The 17,682-nt window shown below is 32.2% G+C and overlaps 1 protein-coding gene across 2 annotated transcripts; it reads left to right on the top strand.

The window, feature by feature from the left end:
* The first annotated feature begins 6,557 nt into the window (after positions 1 to 6,557).
* Positions 6,558 to 10,734, top strand: LOC109155388 (probable protein phosphatase 2C 5). Of its 2 annotated transcripts, XM_019303082.1 has the most exons (8): positions 6,558 to 6,787; positions 7,082 to 7,351; positions 7,458 to 7,629; positions 7,726 to 7,943; positions 8,040 to 8,147; positions 8,245 to 8,370; positions 8,451 to 8,674; positions 10,196 to 10,734. In XM_019303082.1, the coding sequence occupies exons 2-8, from the start codon at positions 7,127 to 7,129 to the stop codon at positions 10,413 to 10,415; spliced, it is 1,293 nt and encodes a 430-aa protein (XP_019158627.1). In that variant the 5' UTR covers positions 6,558 to 6,787; positions 7,082 to 7,126; the 3' UTR covers positions 10,416 to 10,734. The 2 variants fall into 2 exon arrangements, with proteins under 2 accessions (XP_019158627.1, XP_019158628.1); XM_019303083.1 differs by lacking the exon at positions 6,558 to 6,787 and having other exon boundaries at positions 6,798 to 7,351.
* The last annotated feature ends 6,948 nt before the right edge of the window (positions 10,735 to 17,682 follow it).

Raw genomic sequence — 17,682 nt, 5'->3', positions numbered from 1 at the left:
TCATACTAAAATATGGAGAAAAACCTGGGCAGAAATCAACACATCTAGAGACACGGTTGTGTCGCCTGGCGCGGCAGATTTTGACACCCTGGGTTGAGGGCATGTCAATGGTTGAGAACCTCTATTTAAGTGTCATTTTAATTTTTTTTTTAGGAGACTTTTGAATCCATGACTTCAAGGAAATGATCCAAGACACTTTTGGGGCTTCAATCACTCTTTAGAAAGAAACTTTACACTTTGAGAAAGTTTGGAATCAAGATTTCTTCACGGATTAATGGGGTTTTTCTATGTCCTTCAATTTCTTTGTCATTTATTTGATATCTTTTGTTTTAGCCTAAATTAAATGTTTATAAGCTAAACTTGTAGTACTTGAATTAATGATAAACCCTAGGATGAAAGCTTGTTTTTAATTGTTTTCTCGCCTTGCTACAATTGTTTATTCTTTGATTCAATGGTGTTATTTATCATTCTTGGATTAATAATTGCTAGCTTATTGAATTCATGTTTGATGCATATACTTGCAATAGAGATATCCTTTGTATCTGTAGATCCACATGATTGAAGGGGGTGAAATGCAACCCTAGAGATAAGATGACATCAATCATCTGTGTTCAAGTCAAATCGTTTAGTATAACTCATAAATTTGTAATACAATCTTTCAGGATTTTAATTATTTAAAAGAGATTTTAATTAATCAATCTAGTGATCAATTTTAATTTCAGATTTTAAACCTGCTTACTTGCATCCAAAAGTAAATAAAAAGTGAATATATGATTATATGACATATTATAATTAATACATAGATTTTTTTTTTTTTTTTTGAAAACCAACCTTAAAGACTTTTTTATTAAATCATAGAAACAATACGAACAGGTACGGAAGAAATCCAACTAATGAGATCAGTAAACGAACGAGACGCTCTAGCCAACGCATGAGCTGCCCTATTCACTGACCTGCTAACATACCAAATGGACACTACTTCAAAGTGTCGTTATTGGTTCTTTGTGTTTCAGTAGATTGAGAAAATATATGAACAGATACTACAATGTAATAGAGCCAGTAGCATTCCAAAAAAAAAAAAAAAAAACCCTATAAAATTAAATGCATTAAAGAAAGAACAATAATAAGAAAATCATACGGAGTAATATTTAAAATAAATAAATGAATTTGATAATCACCCATGTCAAGTTTATACATTACTCTAATATCATGCTCAATTAAATCAATCATTAAAATGATATTTTCTTTTTGTAACCGATGCAAACAAGAGCTTGTACAATTTTAGAAATTAATGAACTCGTATAAGTATCAAACACACCTCTACCAATGCTAAATGCATATTCAGATGCGACAATAGATATGGAAATGATGACTAATATATCATGAGTCATGCATGAAAAAATGAAAAATATATGAGCATTTTCTTTCCACCACCGTATTAAAGAAATACTATCAGAATACTCAAGGTAATCTAAAATTTTTGTTAAAGAAAAATGTAATCTAACATTTTATGAACTAAACGTTCCCTAAAATTAATACGAAGTATTATTTGATATGCGTTTATCTAATTAACACATTGATAAATGAACCAATTATTTTGGTATTAAATTTCGTACTATTTAATATTGTATCATCCCATTAACTTATGATGAATTGATCAATTCACAAGTAACTAATAAATACGAAATATTACTTTCTTTTCAAAAAAAAAAAATACGAAATATTATAACACTTACCATACATTATATAAATTACAGAGAGAAAAAAAAAAGTTAATTCAAATATCAATTTTTTTTAATAATATGTGTAATAATTCACAAATAAATAAGACAAAATTATTTTAAAAATAACATTGTCTCAAATTTTGTAAATTACTTCCCACACTTGTTGCATTAGATTAGCCCAAATAATAATTTGCTCATTGGATAAATATTTAATTTCTTTAAGGCATGACTCACACACAACTTGCACAAGAAACATTTCCTAAAAAAAAATTGATGGGAATTAAAGTCAGAAACTCAGAACAACCTTTGGACCAAGACAACATAGAAGTAATTAATAATGATAATAATAATATAATTAAATTAAAAGGCAAGCTTTCATTAAATTTTTAAAAAATAAAAATAAAAATAAAAAATTGGAATGTGCATTACAGTACATAATGTGTTGTTACAAATGATAACCCCTTCAAGCAATCCTTAGTGAGCTGTCCTTTCCGGCAAATTATGCTGTGCATCCGTATGCACCATGCATGGTGCATACGGATGCAAAAACGACGTCGTTTTAATAAAACGCACGTCTCCCCTTAAAAAAAAAAAATCAGGTTCGATTCCCAGCAACAACAGATGAACTATATTTCCATAATCGATAAACTATATTTCCATAATCGATGAACTATATTTCCATAATCGATGAACTATATTTCCATAATCTAATCTATGAACTAAAAATTTCAGAATGAATGAACTAAAATTCCATAATCTATAAACTAAAATTTCAGAATCGATGAACTACAATTCCATAATCGATGAACTATAATTCCATAATCAATGAACTATAATTCCATAATCTATGAACTAAAATTCCAGAATGAATGCACAATATAATGTTGTTGCTGGGAATCGAACCTGAATTTTTTTTAAAGGGGAGACGCGCGTTTTTTAATAAAACGACGTCGTTTTGGCATCCGTATGCACCATGCATGGTGCATACGGATGCACAGCATAACGATTGGTCCTTTCCTAATCCTTTTCTTTGGGTCCCCGTTACCAACACAATTTTATTAAATTTTCTCCGATAAAATTAATTCAATTTCTTATTCTTTTTTTATACGTATTTTTTTATTTGACTTTTTGGGGACCTAATGAGTTAAAATTTTTATTTTATTTTTGTGAAAAAGTGCACATCACGACAAGCAAGTAAGCTACTCCAGAATATATTAATTTACGCTATAGCCCACACATCTTCTGTAGGAAAATTATTGACAGTATTGTGTGAATCATAACAAAAGAAATACATTTTTAATATATTAAAAATATATTATTTATGTATTGAATGTATATTATAAAAATAAAATATTTTAAGTATTTAAATAATATATATTTTTTGAATACAATATACATTTTTAATATATTAAAATTACATTATTTGATAGTATAATCCACACCGCTGTGTGGAGCAATGATTGTCTTCTGTATAAAGTACTTCATCCCAAATTTGCTGATTTACTAATTACTACTTCAAAACTGCTAATTATTATTAAGCTACTCTAATCAAAGATATGCTATATTTTCAAAAAAAAAATCAAAGTTATGCCATTTTTTTCTTTTTATATTTTTTATTATATAAATAGTATTTTCTAATCGCGGTGTGCAAAAATAGATGCTCAATATTAGTAGCTGGTTAAAATTTGATAGTTGAAGGACTATGGGTGGTTAAATTGGATCACGGATGTTAACAATTTGAAAGTCGAAGGACCATGAATGATGAATGTGAAAGTGTAAGACTAAACGTGGCAAAACCACTATACTTGGAGGACCCTAGATGGTATTAACTCCTCATTTTAATTACTAAGCATTTAACTACAACTAGCATTTTACCCCTGCGATGCACGAAAAAGACTTATATAGTGGTAAGTAATTTTAACATTAACATGAATAATATTTTGTAAAAATATTGATTGTGGAAGTTTACATGTAAAGATAAAAGAATTTGTGATACTAAAAGAAAAAGTTGTTAGTTAGAAATCAATGTATCCTTATCTCCCAAAAAAATCAATGTATCTAAAAATAGTATCAAAAGTAAGGCATGTCAAAACTTAATTAAGATTGAATTGAAATTACAAATTATGGAAGACTTCATGGTAAATAACATTTGTACCCTTGAAGTACAACTCGTTTCACCTTCATTGCAAATAAAAAATTTTAAATTGTTAGGGTTGCTAACTCTAGACGCAGCAACGTACAATATAATTGACCATGTACAAACACCGGTAAGTACAACTCATTTCACCTTCATTGCAAATCAAAAATTTTAAACTGTTAGGGTTGCTAACTCTAAACGCAGCAACGTACAATTGACCATGTACAAATACGGGTAAGTACAACTTGTTCACCTTCATTGCAAATCAAAAATTTTAAACTGTTAGGGTTGCTAACTCTAGACGCAACAACGTACAATTGACCATGTACAAACACGGGTTTCTTCAAGAGCAGTCCTACATGAGATAGTGTTTGTCCTTGACTTTTTTATAGTGTTTGTCATTAACTTTTTTTTTTTGAATGCTACTGACTTTATTACATTGTAGTATTTGTTCAAACATACTTTCTCAACCTAATGAAGCACAAAGAGTCAACAACGCGTCTCATTACCTCTCATAAGGGAGAGGTCACTACATGCCATCTGAGCACAAGGTGCTTGACTCCTTGACTTTTGTTAATGGTCAAACACAAGTAATTCCATTACTTTATAAAGTAAAAAAATATAAGATCGAAATTTAATAACAATTATAATATTAAAATATGATAATATATCAATGTCAAATATTTACAAATTTTGAAAAACTTCCTTGTATAAAATGTTTGTTGTTGAAGTTGTTTTGTTGCTTTCACTGTCACAAATTAATATTTTCAACTTATTTGGAGTAGTGTAAACTTGTATGATTTTTCAAAATTAGAATGTAAGTAAAACACTATTGCTAGGGATGGGTCTCCTACGTGACAAGCAAAGATACTCACCACTATACTACAACAACTTACACAACACACTAAGGCAGTAACATATTGCTATGTCTAGTAGACCCAATCCAATGTGTGCGTGTAGCCGTCGATTTCAACTCAAACACGAGTAATTCCATTACTACTCTTGTAAATTTGTGTTATAAGGTAAAAATGATAAGAAATTCAATAACAATTATACTATTAAAAAAAACAATTATAATATCAAACACGAGTAATTCCATTACTACTCAAACATGCACGAGTACTTCTGTTTGTCCTTGACTTTTGTAAGCTTTTTTTTATTATATCGTGGATTACCTTTCAAACTGGTGAGTGATGATACATATGCCATGGAAACTGTTCGTCCTTATATTATTTCGCTACTATATCATGGTTGAATTTTAACATATTACAGTGCATGCTAGTTTTGTAGGTATAAAAGTTTGTAATGATAAAGAAATTCTTGACACAATAAACCTTTTGTTCTTTAAATCTGGTCATAAATTTGTTCTAAATATGATTTTGGTATAAGAGCATGGATAAGAGTGCCCTATAATGAAAATATAAGTATGCTTGTTAATTTCATATATGCAAAATGAAAAATGATGTTGTTGATGAACTTAAACGTATTAAATGCATATACCTCTATGTCATGGAAGACAACTTATATATTTTTGATTGCGCTTTTTGTTTTGAAGGTTGACAAATCACGTCCCAGAATGAATAGATCCATGATGGAATAGAAGATTGAATAGATCCATGATGGAATAGAAGACTGAATCTCACAATAAGCTACTGGGAGTGCGATTGTTTGTATTAAAATTTTATTATGTAATATATAGACTTTACTTGGTATCCACCGAAGAGTTGCTTCTGGATACGCTTCCCAAAAGCTTTGAATCGTTTCATTGTCTCGATAACTAAACGGAATAATTGCATCGCTTAATGTAAATATTAATCAAAATTGTAACCTTTCACATTTACACTGGCGTAAATAAACTTACACCTTCCGGATTCTCTTATTAATTTAGACGGTGAAATTAATATTTTTATAAACCCAATGTTTTAAAAACCTAGATTATAACATTTCGCATACCATGATCTAAACGGCGCCGTTTTATATAGGACAAAATTTTTAGCCAATTGAGCATTTACTGCTGCTTCCCTATTTTATATTAGAGGATTCAAATTATAATTTAATTTGAACCAAGCGTATCTATATTTGTGGCCAACTAAAATACAAACCAACAAGGTCGGGTCAAATTTGAGTTTTTTTTTTTTTTTTTTTTTTTTTTTTTTTTTTACTTGAATAATAAAAATACATCATATTTAAAATTTAATATATAATTATCAAATTTAGATATAAACCATGTTTGGTAACATAGTTAGCTTATCAATTAAATTTGATTTGTTTGAGCACTATTAGCTGTTTGACTTGGTTAAATGACTAATATGAGTGTTTGATTAATTAGCTTTTTGTAATAGCTTATTGCTCCAAAATGTTAGAATTCAAAAAGCTGCTCAAAACAGTTTTTTTATCAACTTTTTGAGAAAATTATTTTGCATGTAATCAATTATCGGCTAACTGTTAATTTATCAAACATCTTCCTACAATCAACTAATGTTGTCAACCATTCAAACTACTAACCCAATCAGCTAACAGTTATCAGTTAACAACTATTTATCAAACACCATAATGATTACAGGTTTAAAGAATTTATTTATTTTTTGAGTAATAAACATAGTTATTATTATTATCATTGCCAAATATAGAAGTGTGAATATATAATTGTGAGAATAGGGAAAAGCCGCATTTGTCTCCCCGCGTTGCACCCCACCCTTGTTTTTCTCTCTCTAGAAATTTCATTTCTTTTATTTTCATCCAATCAAACGACAGATATCTCTCTCCCAGTCTTTATCTCTCTAGGGTTTCACTGTCAACATTCCGATCCATTCCAGCTCACACCTGAACCAAATCCCCCCACTCTCCTATACATACACTCCTATATCTATATGCTTCCCTTCTGTACAATGCTTAGCTCCTCTTGATTCCTTTCCTTGTCTTCATTGTAAGTTTCTCTCTCTTCTCCTCTCTCTACTTGCACTTGCTCTTATACATGTATGCATATAGATGCACTGAATATCCATGTTGTGTTTGCTTGTCAATTTTGATTTGAGTGAAAATGGAGCCTTCAGAGCTTGTTTTTGGGAATTCTTGTGTACATTGTGGTTATAATTCTTGATAGTTCTGTATTGTGCGGGGAATTCTTGAAAATGTTTGTAGATCAGTGACTAGAGTAGTGTGGTAAGAGTGGTGGATCTTGAAATTTTGCGTTTGTTGTGTTTGGGATTTTCGGAATTAGGGTTGAAGTGAAGATTTGGAAAATGTTGGAACATAGAGTGAAGAAATGAGCGAGGCGGAGGTTACGATGACAAAGCAAAAGCCAACGCCTGTTGCTGTGCCGCTGGGGACTCTGATTGGCCGCGAGCTGCGGAATGAGAGTAAGGTGGAGAAACCTACTGTGAAGTATGGACAAGCCGCTCTGGCTAAGAAAGGGGAGGACTATTTTCTGATTAAGCCTGATTGTCAGAGGATTTCAGGCAGTTCGACGACCTCATTTTCAGTTTTTGCGGTAGTTGAATTAATTACTTGTCAATTTTTGGAATTTTTTATTAATCTATGATAATAATTAGGCAGTGCCTGTTTCTGGGTTTGCTGAATTTGTGTTCTTCTGGTAGATCTTTGATGGGCATAATGGTATATCAGCTGCTATATTTGCAAAAGAGAATCTGCTGAACAATGTTTTGAGTGCAATTCCCCAAGGACTTGGTAGGGAAGAGTGGCTTCAAGCTCTTCCTAGAGCATTAGTTGCTGGGTTTGTGAAAACAGATATAGAGTTTCAGCAGAAAGGTAATTGCTGAATTACCTTTGTAGATAAAACCTTCTTTTTTACTGGATCCATTTCCTTTTCACCTGTTCTTACTCAGGTTTCTATTTTAACAACAGGTGAAACATCAGGTACAACTGTAACATTTGTTGTAATTGATGAATGGACTGTGACTGTTGCATCTGTTGGGGATTCTCGATGCATACTGGACACACAAGGAGGGGTTGTTTCCCTGTTGACAGTCGACCATAGGTTGGAAGAGAATGAGGAAGAACGAGAGCGTGTCACTGCCAGTGGTGGTGAAGTTGGAAGGCTTAATGTCTTTGGTGGTAATGAGGTAAAAATTGAGACAGATTATGCTTGTTGACAGGGTTTTCATGGGTTTGGAAATCTATACTGATTTGTTTATGGATGAAATTCACTTGGTTTGCAGGTTGGTCCACTGCGTTGCTGGCCTGGTGGGTTGTGCCTTTCAAGGTCAATAGGTGATACAGATGTTGGAGAGTTTATTGTCCCTATACCTCATGTTAAGCAAGTGAAGGTTTGTTACTTCTGCATGAATTTTAATCTTCTCTAATGTTGATTTAATATGTAAGTACTATGTTTTTAACTTATTCTGTTTCTCTATTTATCATTAGCTTTCAAATGCTGGTGGAAGGCTTATAATTGCCTCTGATGGTATATGGGATGCTTTATCATCTGATTTGGCTGCCCAGTCTTGCCGAGGCTTACCTGCAGAACTTGCTGCGAGGCTGGTTGTTAAGGTGTAGACTTTGATGAGTTTTCTCAAGTACTAAACTTAAGTTTTTGAGTGTTTCACTAATTCTTCTATGTTTGATCTCAGGAGGCTCTTAGGTCACGGGGTTTGAAGGATGATACAACCTGCTTGGTTGTTGATATTATTCCTTATGACCGACCTGCCTTACCGCCAACGCCTATAAAGAAACAAAGTTTGTTTAGTTCACTCATATTTGGGAGGAAATCACATAACTCTAGGTCCAATAAGCTCTCTGCAGTTGGTGTTGTGGAAGAATTGTTTGAAGAGGGATCCGCAATGCTTGCAGAGCGGTATGTCATATGCCCTATCATATCAACACTGATCGAATATTTGTCAGTTCGATTGTTTCACTTATTCCTCTGTTTGTGAGTGAAATGTTAGAGTTTTTTATTTGCCTAGGTATGGCTTATATGCATCTTTTCACCTTTTGGATTTAATGTGGGGTAAAATGATCTGTGCAGGGATTTTAGGGAATGTTTGACATGCATTTATTTAGAAACTTGGACATATTCCTTTTTTGCTCCCTGCATTTTATTCATTTCAACACAGTAACCCCTCAACAATAAAAGTGGTCATTTGTGGTTGGGACTAACTGTTAGTTTTCCATTATTGAAGAACTACTTAAGTCTAACTATATATTCTACTTTTAGTCTCTCAAATGTATACTTCTAAGTTACAAGTGTATATGGTTTGTTTATTTTGTTCTAATCCATGAAGGGCATAACATGTTCTAATGCCTTGGTGTGGGTAGCATTAGTTGAACTAATATTTTATTGCCTTCATCAGTTCCTCATCCTAACAAAATTTGTTATTATACCTACTTGTAACAACTACCATCTCTGTGCAAGTTGCTATTTGGTAGAATTGTAGCTGAATTTTTTATCTGGTTTAAAGAACAGTGTCTTGTTCTTTGTAGAAATGTGGCCTACTTAAGTTTTGAACTGGTTATATGAGACGCTTTAGCAATCTTTTGGACTTTATTTGACTTCTCTGTGAAATTAAGTTACACCTTTATGATGGTGCATTAAATAAGTTTGACATGTTAAGTTAATTAGTAATATATAGTACAATTTTTTGAAAATTTAAGATTTAGAGATGTCTAAACTTTTTGTCGTTCTATATATAAATGTGCATGCACAATTTTTTTATATATGCATATAGCTGTGTATATGTATACATGTCCATGTAAATCAATTTTATACTGGAATTATGTTAACATATTAAATAATCTCTTGTGCACATCCATGTATAATCTTCTTGTTCTACTCAATATTCAGTGTGTGTATTTAGTAGTAATACAATAAATGTTAGCGTGGGAGAACAAGAAAAATGACTATCAATGTTTTGGTTCCAGTATATTTCAAGTCAGGCAAGGGTAGTAACGTCAACCTTCCTGGTAAATTGGGTTTGGGTAGATATCTCTTCCACTAATTCCTTTGAATTGAGAAATCTGATTTAATATTTCCTGACCAGAAAAGTAATTTTACATTTTTAGTTGTTGGCTTTGTGTCCCTTTTTTTGGTTAAACCACGAGATGTCCTGAATAGGCCCTAACAATATGAGGCATCTTTAAGCTCGTACCATACTCGGATTAATTCCCGTTCGCACCGGGCTGGCCCAATTAAGGACCAAAGTGCTGGCCATATTGGTTTTTCCATACGAGAGGGGGTTACTTTGTGTGTCCCTTTAATCCCACAAAAATGTTATATGTGTTCACGACGTTCATTAAAGGGCATTGGACTATTTACTCTTTGCACCATGGCATGTAATGTTTGGTGTATTCATAAATTTATGTATGTGTATCTGTGCAGACTGGGGAAGGATTTTCCTCTCGACTCAAGCTCTGGTATCTTCAGATGTGCTGTATGCCAAGCAGATCAGCCGCCAAACGAGGGCTTGTCTGTTAATTCGGGTCCCTTCTTTTCGCCTGCATCAAAGCCGTGGGAAGGTCCATTCCTATGCGCAACTTGTCGTAGGAAGAAAGATGCAATGGAAGGAAAAAGGCTGAGTAGACCAGCGGTTATTGCATAAGTTCATTAACTTAGTGATGCTGATATATATATATTTTTTTGCCTGGCGTGTAAACCATGCTCGGTTCTCAGCTGTGTTAGTTACATGCAATAGATTGTGTGTAAGAAATGTAGTGAGTTTTTAGGCGTTTGGTGAGCCGTCAAAGCCTTTTTTTTTTTCCCTTCTTTTGTTGATTTATTTGTGTTCGACTGACCAAGAGCGGAAGCTGATCTCTATATATATGATTGCTAACAGCTTGAATATGTAAGTAATGAATGAAAAAGGTGGGTGTGCAAATATTATTAGTTACTATAATTTGCCTCGTTCATTTTTGAACTAATGTTTCCTTTGTGGCTGTTCTTTTATTTGATTAATAAATATAGTTAGTTCAAGATTTTTAGATATTATTTCTAAAATAATATTTAATTTAGTATATTAATGCATAAAATTCAAACTCACACAAGAATTAGAATTAGAGAAAATTTCACTTTTGGTTTTATAATTATTAGGGTCTTGTTAATTGTAGTATATGAGTTTCAAGATTGTAAATTTGTTTTAAGTATTTAATTTTTTTTCAATTTCAGTCATTCTCATCAAATTGCTAGCTAAAATTCATTGAAAAATTTTAATATGTAAAATTCAACCCCTGCTATAAAGGAGAAATTATTTTTCCGGTGAAAATTTGATGGAGATTTCACCGGAAGGACTATTTGCGTTAAGAAATTGATACTCGTGGACCAATTATGCAATTTTTAAAAGTTGTAGATCAACATTGTTAGTGTCGTAATATTCGTGGGACAAAAAATGCGAAAAACTCTTATTTGTATTAAACAATGTGCTTGTTCACTATTATAAATTACAAGGAGTGAACTAAAATACAATTTGGTAGAACCGTAGAACAATGGGAGTTAATAGGCAATTTATATCCTACACCACGGTGCGCGTTGCATTGTGCGTCCAGATGCAAAACGACGTCGTTTTTTTTTTTTTTTTGGAATTTCCCGCCCCAGTGTTTGGCAGTTAATTTTTTTTTTTAAAAAAAAAACCATGTTCAAAAATGTACATAATGTTATACATGAATGTACATAATTGTATAACAAAATATACATACTGTTTTTAAAAGATAATACACATAATCTAACATAATACATAATAAACATAAACTTTTAACCTAATACACATCAACTCTTAACATAATACACAAAAATTTCCTGATTCGGATGTACATAATTGTATAAAAAAAAGTGTACATAATTGTATAAAAATATATATAATTGTATGAACAAATATACATAATTGTATGAACAAATATACATAACCACAGTAACTTCTTACCGCGCCTCCCAAAAAGACGTCGTTTTGGGAGGCGCGCGGCGCACAGTGCTACGCACGCCGTGGTGTAGGCTATAACGATTGGAGTTAATACCTAATTTAGTCTCTCGATTATTAAGATTTCACCACTTTGGTTATCGATTTTTAAATTTGTTCAATTTCATCCCCAATTATGCAATTGTTAATCAAAATGGTTCTAATCAGGACTATTTTGGTTTGGACCAAAGACTATTTTAGATAAATATTGCATAGTTAGAGATAAAATTAAACAAGTTTGAAAATCAAGATTCAAAGTGATGAAATCTTAATAGTCGATGAACCAAATCCGGTAAGTTGTCTATATTGTCAATTGGAAAAGTAGGCTGCCAATAGAATTCTTTGAATTTAGCTAAAGGGAAATATATGCCTTCAAAAGTGAAAATAACAAGTTTTGTCTTTTAAGGAGAAATTGTTAAAAGCAAAAACATCTTTAATTTTAGTAGACTTAGATGAGTAGCATGATTTGAAGAAGTTGAATTTGGCTCAAATCCAATCCCATTTACTTTAGTGACAACTTTGGAAATATGGTGGTATCTGAGGAAGAATGAACAAATATATTATCAGCTAGCAACTCTTCTTGATCTTGTGAGTTAATATTCGATTTAGTCCCTCCACTATTAAGATTTCACTACTTTAATTTGGTACTTGACTTCTAAATTTGTTCAATTTTATCCCAACTATGTAATTTTTACCTAAAATAATTTTTGGTCCAAACAAAAATAGTCTTGATTGAACATCATTTTTGGTTAATAGTTGCATAGTTGGAGATAAAATTGAGCAAGTTTGAAAGTCGACGACCAAATTAAAATAGTGAAATTCTAATAGTCAAAGGACCAAATTGAGTATTGACTCTTATGGGGATTATTCCATATCGGTCGTACATATATAATAGTCGGTAACGAACCCACTATATGAATAAGCTCAGTCTGATCCGCACCGACCTGATACGCATACCTTCCCGACCATCTTTCTCTTCGAGCTCAGGTATAGGCAGCCATACGCATGCGCTATAGTAATCCGTGTCCCGACCTAGTCAGGTTAGGACCGACCTACCGACCTGATGCTACCGGTAGAACGCAATGGTGGTACACCCAGTGAACTCAGGAATATTAGGACATGTGGTCAAGCCACCTTGGGCCCCGGTATGAGCCTGTGCATGGGTTCCACGTGCCGTACATGCCGTGAGACCAGAGCATGTTCCTTCTTCCCTATAAGTACCGCATTAATTGTTATAGGGGGACTTTTGGCTAGCTCGACAGGCTAACTGTTGACTCGGGAACCTGTGACCCACTGTCAAGTATTCCGAGCTTCATAATTCAAACCACCAAGTAGACTATGCGAAGGGACTGTGGCCGAAACCGACCCTAGCACCGCATGCATTATACGTAGTATACGTCTGTATTTACAACATCAAACTCGAAGAATATAACAGGGCAAATTGTACGATGGTTCATGATCCATAGTTCAATGTGGACTACTAGATCATTGATAAAAGTTCATTTTAATATATTTAAAGTTTATTTTAAATATATTGAAAGATTATTTTTAAATAGTATATAAAACAAAAATTCAGCACATTAAAAATAACTTTCAAAATATGAACTTGTATACTAAAAATAAATATTTAATATGCTAAAAATGAATTTTATGCAATTGGTCCACCTTATGGTCCATGCTATAATGATTGAATATAAGATATTATAGGCTTATTTGGGTGCTGAAACTCTTTATTTATACATGTAAAATAAAATATTTGTTTCCTTTTTTTTTTTTTTTTCCGAGGGATAAAATATTTGTTTCCTAGTAAAGGCCAATGAGGAGAGAGTTGATGTTTAAGTACGGAATGCATTGCCCGACTTGGCACTGTGATATGCATAAAAGGGAATAACCAATTAGTGACTTAATTACGGGAGAGTTTGAAAGAATTAAGAAGTAAGAAAATAATAAGTGGCTTGTGGTCCACTAATATCTGATTGCTCTCTTAAGTGGAAGGTGAAAGGTTTGAACTTCACTTGAGGCAAGTAGTGTGTATATAGGCTATCACTTCCCTTATAATTAAAAAAAAAGTATAGAAATATATTGTTGTTGTTATTATTATTATTATTATTATTATTATTATATATATATATATATATATATATATATATATATATATATATATATATATATATATTTAGTTATTCTTCTTGAAGTTTTCACACGCTTGAAGTGTAAAATTGAAGTTTGTCGTGACTCGAATATGAAATGGAGCCAGAAGTCTTTTCGAAATTTTCTTCTGTTACGTACTAAATTTAAGTACGTAACATAGGTGCTTTAGTTGAGACGCATAAAAAGAAAGAATCAATTGGTGACTTAATTAGAGGAGAGATTGAAAGGAAAGAGAAGATAATTGATTGTAGATTAGTAGAAGAAAATTATGTATAATTATTACCTTGTATAGTTAGTATAACTTTAGTAGTTGTGAATAATTATATGTGGACATTACTAAATGTATTATACTATAAAAATACAACTTCACCCTTTGTAGTATTGTAGTTATACTAGAACTTTTGTATATCTTGTATATATTATCAACAACCCAGATTGAACACGGATTAAAAAAAAATACGGTGGCAATTTGGTCTTTTTGCGTCTAGGTCAAAATTAAGGAGTGTGGTTTTCCTTCTTAAGGTGCGTGATTTTTGTGCTTAAGGTGCGTCAGCTCTTCAGTTAAGAACTTAAGGTGTGTTTTCTGTTCAAACTTAAGGTACGTTGTTCTAAAGCTTTAGGTGTGTGGTTTTTGTGCTTAAGGTGCGCCAATTCTTTAGTGGAAAACTTAATGTGTGTTTTTTGTTGAAATTTAAGGTGCGTCATTCTAAACCTTTAGGTGCGTCTTTCTATAGCTTAAGGTGCGCCCTTGTAACACTTAAGGTGCACGATGTTAAGACTTAAAGGTGCGTCATTTTAACACTTCAGATGTGTTGTTCTAACATTTAAGGTGCGCCATTTTTAGCTTTTACTTCTTACTTCCAGAGGTGCATTTTTTTTAATTCATCGATTTGAGCCGTTGATTTAGATTTGATCAACGACTCAAATGTAACCGCATCTTCGCACCTGGGACATCTTTCACACCTGATCTCGACCCAGTATTCATTTATATAAATACATATATTTATTTATTAATAACAAAATTTATAATTAAAAAAAAAACAGACACAATATATAAATTAAAAATAAACTTCGTATATTAAATACATTTATTATATATATATATATATATATATATATATATATATATATATATATATATATATATATATATATATGGACGCACTCAGGTGCGAATAAGTGCCCAGGAAGGAAATGCGAACGAATCAGCGCGTGACACGTGTCCAGATCTAATAACTTAAAAAAAAAAACGCGGTGGCATTTTCGTAAATAATTGAACATCGAAGTGCAAGTAAAATCTCTTATATGTGCACCTATTTTCACCTATAAGTGCATGTAATTTTGCCTTGTTAGCATTCACTTTCCGCAATCATTCATGCACCTGGGTGTGCTTATAACTATATGTGCAACTATTTATAACTATAGGTGCAACTACTTATAACTATCTGTGCACCTACTTTCACCTATAAGTGCATGTAATTTTGTCTTGTTAACATTCATTGATCTGAGTTCAGCGGGTAGTAATACTCCTGAAAACCACTCGCAAACATTCATACACCTAGATGCAACTACTTATACCTATGTGTGCAACTACTTAGAACTATAGGTGCAACTACTTAGAACTATAAGTGCAACTAAGTATTGATGATCAGTGTAAATTTTTACTTGCACCTATAATACATTTTACATGCACTTGTAATACATTTTACTTGCACTTCGATGTTCAATTATTTACGAAAATGCCACCGCGTTTTTTTAAAAAATCAGTGTTTCTCATCCATTAGATCTGGACACGTGGACGAACAGAATCCATTTCTATTTCGCGCCTGGGCGAGCCGTTCGCACCCGAGTGCAACTCTCTCTCTCTCTCTCTCTCTCTCTCTCTATATATATATATATATATATATATATATATATATATATATATATATATATATATAATTCAAACGTTTAATATAAAGGATTATTTTTTCTTTTAAATATTTGTGCTATTTCAATTTCTTAAACCAACCATTGGAATGTAATTCATGAAGTTCATTCCTCTAGTGAACCAAACAATGTAATAAAATTCATATTCTACTTCATCTAGTCAATTCCTTATGGAATAGCATTTATATTCCCCAAAATCCATTATGTGAACCAAACATGTTAATTTTAAAATTTTAATAACAAACTTTACAGTATGTGACCATTATATCTAATTATATTATGGCCCTGTTTGGTAAAATGGCTGTTAGCTGTTAGCTGTTAGTTGTTAGCTGATTTTGTTAATTAGAGGGTATAAATAGTTGATAACATTAGCTGATTGTAGAAAAGTGTTTGGTAAATTAGCTGTTAGCTGATAGCCGTTTGGTATAATTTCTTTTCTCAAAAAGCTAATTGAAAAAGTTGCTTGGAGTAGCCTTTTGAATTTTAGCCTTTTGAAGTTGCAAAAAGTTAATTAACCAAACATTTATATTGATATTTTAACTAAATCAAACAATTAATAGTTGTCAAATAAGCTAAAATTGGGGCACTTTATATCCTACACCACGGCGCGCGTTGCACTATGCGCCCAGATGCAAAACGATATCATTTTAGTTTTTTTTTTTTTTTTGAAATTTCCCGCCTCAGTGAATGGCAGTAGTTTTTTCTTTAAAAAAACCCGCTGTTCAAGAATGTACATAATGTTATACTATAATACACATAATTGTATACATGAATGTACATAATTATATAACAAAATATACACTCTTTTTAAAAGATAATACACATAATCTAACATAATACATAATAAACATAAACTTTTAACATAATACACATCAACTATTAACATAATACACACAAATTTTCTGATTCGGATGTACATAATTGTATAAAAAGAATGTACATAATTGTATAAAAAATGTACATAACTGTATGAACCAATACACATAACTGTATGAACAAATACACATAACTGTGTGAACAAATACACATAATCCCAGCAACTTCTTACCGCGCCTCCCAAAACGACCCCAAAACGATGTCATTTTGGGAGGCGCGCGGCGCACAGTGCTATGTGCGCCGTGGTGTAGGGTATAACGATTGTAAAATTGGCCTATAGGCTAATTTTTTACCAAACAGGCCTATATGACTCTAAAGTACTCATCAATTCTTGTGATAGTCATAATGTTTTGAGTATAATTTTATATATATGTGAAATATTTTTAAAGAGTTTAATTTAATTATTTTTTTATTTGTGTTAAGTAAAATTTTTAAAAGATATTGAACTGTAATATTTTAAATAAATTGTGTGCCAACTTAAGAAGGTCAAGCCAGTTTGGAATATTTTAATCTGAAATTATAATAAATTTATAATTACGATATAATTATCACAAAAGATAAAAGTTTAATATTAAATTTTTAAAATTAAAAATTTTGATAATAATTAAATATAATTATCGCTGATGTATTAAATATGAGGATTTCTACAAATCCGTAAGGTATGGAGGTCGGATCGTACAGGGATCCTACTATGGCCTGCTTGTTGGTTTAAGTCTTTAGCTCGGGTCATGTGACAGTGGGTCAGAGGTTCCCGAGCTAAAAGTGAGTGTATAGAAGGTGCCAAAAGTCCCTCCTCATAGCATTTAATGCGGTATTTATAGGAGGTACGAGGGAGCACATGTTGATCCCTCGAAATGGGTGGCACGTGGATTGCATGCATAGGGTAAGGTCGGGGCCCTGATGGGTCTCTCCACGTGTCTAGGAATTCCTGATTCTATCGGATTCACAGTCATTGAGTTGGGCT

The sequence above is a fragment of the Ipomoea nil genome, unplaced genomic scaffold (genome assembly GCF_001879475.1).
Source record: "Ipomoea nil cultivar Tokyo-kokei standard unplaced genomic scaffold, Asagao_1.1 scaffold2701, whole genome shotgun sequence".
NCBI classification, from domain to species: Eukaryota; Viridiplantae; Streptophyta; class Magnoliopsida; order Solanales; family Convolvulaceae; genus Ipomoea; species Ipomoea nil.
Note: the sequence above shows the minus strand (reverse complement) of the source record. Positions and strands in the feature narration are given on the sequence as shown.

Excerpts from the sequence above, each read along its gene's own strand:
- LOC109155388 (XM_019303082.1), top strand. The coding sequence starts at position 7,127 with ATGAGCGAGGCGGAGGTTACGATGACAAAGCAAAAGCCAACGCCTGTT. Across the intron at positions 7,352-7,457 it reads CCTCATTTTCAGTTTTTGCG|ATCTTTGATGGGCATAATGG; the intron begins GTAGTTGAATTA and ends TTCTTCTGGTAG. Across the intron at positions 8,675-10,195 it reads TCCGCAATGCTTGCAGAGCG|ACTGGGGAAGGATTTTCCTC; the intron begins GTATGTCATATG and ends GTATCTGTGCAG.